At 37.4% G+C, this 7,133-nt stretch overlaps 1 protein-coding gene across 1 annotated transcript; it reads right to left on the bottom strand.

Moving 5' to 3' along the window:
- Window positions 1-4,811: 4,811 nt before the first annotated feature.
- On the bottom strand, window positions 4,812-6,543 carry LOC145710757 (uncharacterized). Its single transcript, XM_081788478.1, has 4 exons — window positions 6,515-6,543; window positions 5,449-5,600; window positions 4,864-4,995; window positions 4,812-4,819 (listed from the first exon to the last, which is right to left on the bottom strand). Exons 1-4 carry the CDS (start codon window positions 6,541-6,543, stop codon window positions 4,812-4,814), a joined length of 321 nt encoding a protein of 106 aa, XP_081644604.1.
- Window positions 6,544-7,133: the final 590 nt, after the last annotated feature.

Below are 7,133 nucleotides of genomic sequence, written 5' to 3'. Positions count from 1 at the left end.
CCCCACCCGCTCCCTTAGTCGTTAAATCCTTATTATTTCTTATTATTAGCATTTTTTGGTTTTTATATTTTTCGGAAGGAGGAAATTTGCTAGCTAATAAATTTTGATAGAAAAACTCAAAATTTTTTCATTTTCTTTTTTTTCGGTCTGATCGCTCAGGATGGATCCTAAGAGCTTTTTATGATCATTATTATGATCAGAGATCATCAGCGATCAAATTCATGCGACAAAACCCTATCTACGTGAAAGTTGAGAAAAATCATATTTTGACCCCATGTGACCTCACCTGACCTTTGATGACACCAAGTCACATGTCAAAATGATCAGTGGATCATAGGCTTTCTATCGATGTGTCATTCATCCCTATAAAGGGATGATAAAAAAAATCGATTTTCCCTCGGTGGACCCCCTATGTATAGTCGTTTTTGAAATTCGTAAAAAAGTTGTCCAAGTGAGGCTTCTGTCCAAATAAAGCTCTGTCCAAATGAAGCTCTTGTCCTAGTGAAGCCTACCCACACTTCCCCGAGCTCAGAGCCTTGCCGAGCGCACGCCAATCAGAGCGCGGCGTGAAATAAGCGTCCTCAATCGAAAATAAAATCAAGAATAAAAGTTTTTTAAAAATAAACGGGTGTTTTGACAGTATTTATGAATTGAAAACTTAGTTTTTGCTTAGAAAGGCGGTTATTTTTAAGACATAATAAATTATTTAACAATCCAATATATTACATTTCATTTATTTAGCATAAGCTTTTCGCCAATTTCGGCTTCTTCAGTGCTACAGACAAATAGTTGGAAAAAAATCAGAAACATAAAAAGCTGTTACCTTTTGAGATGCAAAGACAGAACTGATGAGAAATTCGAAAACAACTACCACAATCACTGATGTTCTAGAGATTATATTTCAAAAACAACAATAAGCGCCGAAATGTTTACAATGAGACAGGGGCAACCAATTTTCGCGCGTAAAAGCCCCTGTCTCGATATAAAATCTTCAAACAAAACTTATGCTCTCATGATGGACTTGAATGTTGAGATCAGGCCTATCGAGAACAATATGGACTGCCTCTAATTTCTTCCTTTCTCTGAGATCCAAGTTTTGCTCGAGGATTTTAAATCTGGATTGAAAAATACTTTTTGGGTCAAGTCCAGATTCACTCAACTCCTTCTGGTACATTTCGCATTCGGTTATATGCAAGTACGGTTTTCCCCTGTGTGACGGGGTAAAGTGTTGATTTATTCTAGCTCGGACATTAATCGTCTCTCCGATATAACTGGAAGGACAACTACAACTGAATTTATAGATTGCATTTACTGCCGAAAGAGGGTCTTTCTCACTATATAGCTTTGAAATAATTGTATTTCTTAAATTGAGTGTTTTATGTGATATTCTGAGATTAAAATCCGGGGACACTGATTTGACGAGTTTTTTTAAATCGCTTGCAACTTTAGATACTCTTGCACTCGTAAAGGGAATTGGTAAACAATGATTTCTATCAGGATTATCTGATATCTCCTCTGCCCAATTTATTTTATTATCTGAGTCATTTTTTCCCTTTGCATGGGCTTTTGCGGAATCAATAGTTTTTGATGAATATCCAAGTGTTTCAAATTTTTTCGAAAGATCATTAAAAGCTTGTTCAAGTTGTTCTGGCTCTGAATTTCGGATTTTAGCTCGAATAAACTCTGATTTCAAAATTCCGATTTTCATATTTTTCGGCGCAACTGCCGTTTTAGAATCCATAGTGACAGATTCTTTCGGAGCACTTTTTATTTCTAGTTTTTCATTTTTTTGACTTTCATAGATGCAATAATCAAGAAATTTTAGTTCTTTATTTATGGGCATATCAAGCTCATAAATAATCGAAGGATGGAAATTTTGGAATCTTTCTGTGATTTTATGTTGTGATCCTTTTGGAGCGAAAATGAGACAATCGTCACAATATCTAAAATAATTCAGAATAAGTCCTTCAGACTTCATTTTTTCGATTTCTTTATGTTCTATGCGATGCAAAAAATAATTTGCAAGAACTGGACTTGTTATATCTCCCATTGAAAGTCCTTTAGACTGTCTAAAATAATTTCCATTAACTTCGACAGCTGTAAAATGGGTAAGAGTTTATGTAAGCATGATTTTTAGGAGATGTTTAGGTATTGGTGGTAAAAGTTTACCTTCAGAGTCACGATATCTTGGTAGCATTTTAACAGCGCGATTGCGTACATAGATTTCATCTAGACAAAAATCAATAAGTGTTTTGGTGCAAACTGATGGAAATAATTTTTTCACGTCTAATGAAAAAACTTCTATCTGATCATTCGGAAAAGATTTGGATTTGAACCATTCAGCAAATTCTTTGCTTGATTGTATGCCATTTCCTGTTGGAAATTTTTCGAAAATTGGCATAAAAAATTTTTGTGATAAATTTGTGCCTATTGAGTTTTTTTGATTAACAATAGGGCGGATTGGAAAATCTTCTCCAAAATTTTCTTTGTGAGTTTTGAAAAGTGCGTAGGATGTCTTAAGTTGTGCGAGGGGTTGCATTTGTATACGGAAACTATGTTTGTTGACATATTTATCAACAAGTCTGAGCATTGCTCGAAAATCAGTCAAATCTTGTTCGAGTGGATTACTATCTAATCGCTGAAAATTTTCTCCCGAGAACTCATTTAGTAAAAGATCAAAATATTTAGATTTATCAAATAATAAAATTTTGTTTTCTTTATCAGCCAAGCAAATGAGAACCGAAGGATTTTTGACTGAAAATCACGAATAGTTTTTACTGAATTATCATTTGAAAAGCATTTTGAGAGAGACTCATGTATCGTTATAGCGCGTCCTTTGAGGTGGAATCGAGAAATTGGATTAATACCGGCTTTTTCCAAATGCTTTTTGCAAAAGCCTGGGAGAATGAGGCTTCTGGGCAGATGAAGCTTCTGGGCAGATGAGGCTCAACAATTAGATTTTTCCATATTTTCTGCAAAAATATTCTGAAATATAATTTTCATCATGTGAATCAAAAATAAAGCTGAATAAAATGATAATTCTAATGTGTTCTTTTCATTATGAATTCACAAGAATTATGAATTGTCGCAGGTCTACTAGACTAAAGACTGCGAGACGCAGGATAGGCATGCCGGTACTATTATGTAATTAAAATTTTCATCAGATTGCAATTAGATAATTTTAATCAAATCAAAATCTTTTTTTAACAAAGAGAAAATGCTCGGGAGTCTTAAGCCAAGAACTCCACCGAGTCGGTGACCGACAGAATTTGAGTTTTCCGAAAGGCCCTGCTCAGGCAACGTCGAGTGTCCAGAATTCTTATCACTAATTCCTACTGTCCGTACATTTCATGTAGGAATAAGATGTGGAACTGAAACCAGCTGGTTTGTGCCACGACTACCACTTGAAAAAGCATTAAAAAAATTGAGGCTAAAGAGGAGCCAGGTAAAATTTTCGATGTGAAACCCTTCTTTATCAAACTTTGATTTCTGGCCAGCAAAGACTTGAAGAATTTCTGAAAGAACGTTGGTCATTTATTTGAGGCTTTCTGGACTGACATTTAAGCATGTATAAAGTCGCACATTTTCTTGTCAGAAACTCTTGGTGCTTCGAGCCTGTCTCTAGTCATTTTCTTCAGCTAAAGCAAAACTGAATGTAGAAAGCTTGTATTAGTCTTACATCAATCTTGAAAGAGCCTTGAAGGAGGAATGAAGCCTCCACTAGTTAGTTTCTTCCTTGTTGCTGTCAAAGGTTGATAAAGAAGCGTTCCTACTGTTCATGCGGAACATGAAAAAGAATTACAAAGCCGGGTTTTTTAATTACCTTGTAGTTTACAAATACTGGATGAAGATGGACTGCTCCGAAAGAAAAAAGAACAAATGTGGTGGAAAGGTCATATTGTTTTGCAAGTCATGCGATATAAATTCTGAGGATTTTTTGAGTGCTGATAATTTTTGCTTTCGGAGTTGGAATGCAGTAGATCCCATTTTGATGATTGCTGTGATTCTAATGGCTGGGAAGAGTGGGTACGAAAGTATATAGACTGCCTTGAAAGATGGAATCGAAGAAAAACTACAGGCAAACTAAGTCAAGGTGCATTGCGAGACGAAATTATGGCAGCTCTTTCTTTTTCTGATGACAACTACAAGACCTTCTACGGCGACAAAAAGCTAAGAAATGTCACTCAAAAATCAAGACGATTTGAGCAAAAACTCAACAAAACTAAAGAAACTTCCGCCCCATTGAGCATTGAGTTGGAAGATCGTCTTAATTTTCTTCAAAAAGGAAAAGTTTATTGAAATATTATACCGTTTATTTTGATTGAAACAAACTTGGCTTTGTATTTCAAATAACGTGCGATTGGAATGTTCTGTAGACGTTGTATCCGCGGATCGATGAATTTTCGCCAAATCTCGTTTTCTAAATCCTTTTCTCCAAATTGCCAGAGTCCTAGAAAAAATATTTTTATTCTAATTACTTTAAACTACTAAAAGATATTCGTTGGCGAATTTCAAATCTATTTCTCCCTCCAGACAAGCAACATCCTATTTTTGACCGGATTCCTTGCTTTTGCTCCGACAGGGATTCATATTATCTCAAAACGAAAAAAAAATGGTCAATGGACGGAAAGTACTTTCCTAAGGCTCTTAAACTTCACTCCGCGTTTTATTTCTCTCCTCGATCAGGGTTCGACAATTTGGCTATTGTTTAGGGTTTTACTAGATTTTACTTCAGTTACCTTTATCTAGTCATTATTATGTGGCTCTTTCTGTAGACCAAAATGACCAAATCTGTGAGCGAGTCGATAAAGTCAAAAAGCTAGAACACGAATTATTTCGAATTGGAGAGGGACAAGATGGTACCTGTGAGGGGTCGTATGATTTTCGCGAATTCTTCGTGTTCGATAACGTCCAATATTTCTTCGAGCTCGTTGAGGAACATAAACTTCTTGCGCGAGTGTGACTTTGGCCAGAATTTGAGCAGTCCATCGATCACTGAAATAGATGATAAGAGTCATAGAGATCGAGGCTTCGAGGGTCAAATTTTATGGCAAATTGTCGAACCTTGTCTTTGATAAAGATGATGCTGAAACTTACCTTGGACTTTTTCATGGTATAAAGGAAAAGCTCAAAAAATATTTTCGCTGGAATTCCGATTGTTATCTAAGTTAAATTGCTTCTTTAAATTGAAAAGCCGCTTGCGGCTTCGAGTAGTATTAGAATTCGATTATTAACGCTCCTACAAGACATTATTGGGAGAGGACATCTGCCTCACTTCAATTATGGCTGATTTCGAAGCTGCTAGCAGATTGGCAGCCAGAACAGTTTTTACGGAGCGAAATATTCTGCTCTATGGATGCGCTTTTCATTTCGAACAAGCGGTTTTACGGTATGCAGCAAGTTAAGGCTTGACAGTGCAGTACAAAAAGGAACAGTTTTCAATATTACCTTTGAGTATTCGGCTTTCAATTCCTTTCGAACTCTTCCCAAAACCATAGTTGAAGTATACAGCTTTCCATTCCTTTCGAACTCTTCCCAAAACCATAGTTGAAGTATTCAGCTTTCCATTCCTTTCGAACTTTTCCCAAAACCATGCCTGGCTAAAAGAAATTTTAAAAACGAATCAAGGCTACCAGTTTAAAGGCGGTTATACATGCCGCTTCATATTTTGACCTGACGGATCCATCGATTTACGCTCTTTACGCCTCAGTCTTGATGAACGAGTTCGAAAAAGTACAGGCAAGCGATCGATCTGCGTGAATTTCACTATCAAATTACCTCTTCAAAACTTACTTGCGTCACGATAGTCAATTCCCACCGGCAACATGTATAAAGGAGAAGAATCTCTGGGGGGTCTCTCTAGTCCACTAGTACTCTATGAGTCCTAGTTGTTGGTGCTGCACTTGCTGTCGCTTCTTCGGGTACTGCTGGTTTCTGCTGGATAAAAGAGAGTCAAGTTGTTTTTGTCGGTTTTATTCTACTGAATTATAATAATGAACTAACAGCAAGGTGCACGCTTTATATAGTACAGAAAAGGGAAAATAAGAACAGTCGAGAAGCTCCTTGATCGGGATAGATGAATCTTCAAGCTTCTTTGAACAGTGATGGAATATTCGAGTAGATTCTCCAAATGATGTCATCCTTCGTAATCGTGAGTCATAGTGAGTAAGGGTGTCCAGAATGTTCCAGGACCTTCATCGAATGAAGTCGATCCTCAGTCACTGATGAATCAGGATGAGATCTCAAGCTTTGTGCTCACCATAGGTGGCGCAACTGAGCCACCACTAGAGGTCACTAGAGAGCTATTCCTGAGTGTCCACTAGGTGTCGCTCGAGAGCTGACACTAGGTGGGGCGCGAGAGCATGTACCAGGTGGCGCTGTTTCAAGTGAGCATTAGCTCAGTTATGCTCTTGTAAGGTATATGAATGGATGTACACTTATAGCAATGATTTAGAGGTGAACCGGAAGTGAACCGGAAGTCACCTGACGTCACCGGAAGTGAACCGGAAGTTACCGGAAGTAACCAGAAATGATCACAGGCATTTGCTACGGGCAAGAGCAACTCTTGCCTAGCATTTTCACTCAATTAGCGCCCTCCGGCGACCAAACACCGGGTAAGTCTCTGTTACTGAGAACAGGATACTGCTCTCTCCACTCAGACACTATTGTAAGGGATATTCTCCCTTACAACATGGAGTGCTGAAGTAGCTCGTCAAGCTTCGAAGAACGTTGTCGACGCGACAAACAATAGTGTCGAGTGTTGGGTCAGTTGAAATCAAGGAAAGACCTAAAAAATATTTATTTTCAGCATGCATGCTTGACTTTTGCTGGAATTGGAAAAGTATATGACCTTAAAAAAGTCATAGAATTGGTACGAGCGGAAAAAATAAAGCGTATCAAAAATGACCTTTCTGAAACTGATGTTCTTCTTCCAGTACAAAAACGTGGTCAAAAACTTGGATACCTTTTGAGATTTGAACTACTTCGACGGCTACATGAAAAAATGACTACTTCGGCTGATTATGATGAGATTAAGCCCTTTGCCTTAGACACGTGTCTTAAAATGTTCTGTTCAAAAAAAAAGCAGAGCAGATGTTAAAGAACAAGGATCAACTCATCGCCTTTGTTAAAGA

This window comes from Oikopleura dioica, chromosome YSR, assembly GCF_907165135.1.
Source record: "Oikopleura dioica chromosome YSR, OKI2018_I68_1.0, whole genome shotgun sequence".
Taxonomy (NCBI): Eukaryota; Metazoa; Chordata; class Appendicularia; order Copelata; family Oikopleuridae; genus Oikopleura; species Oikopleura dioica.
This window is presented reverse-complemented; position numbering and strand designations above follow the sequence as displayed.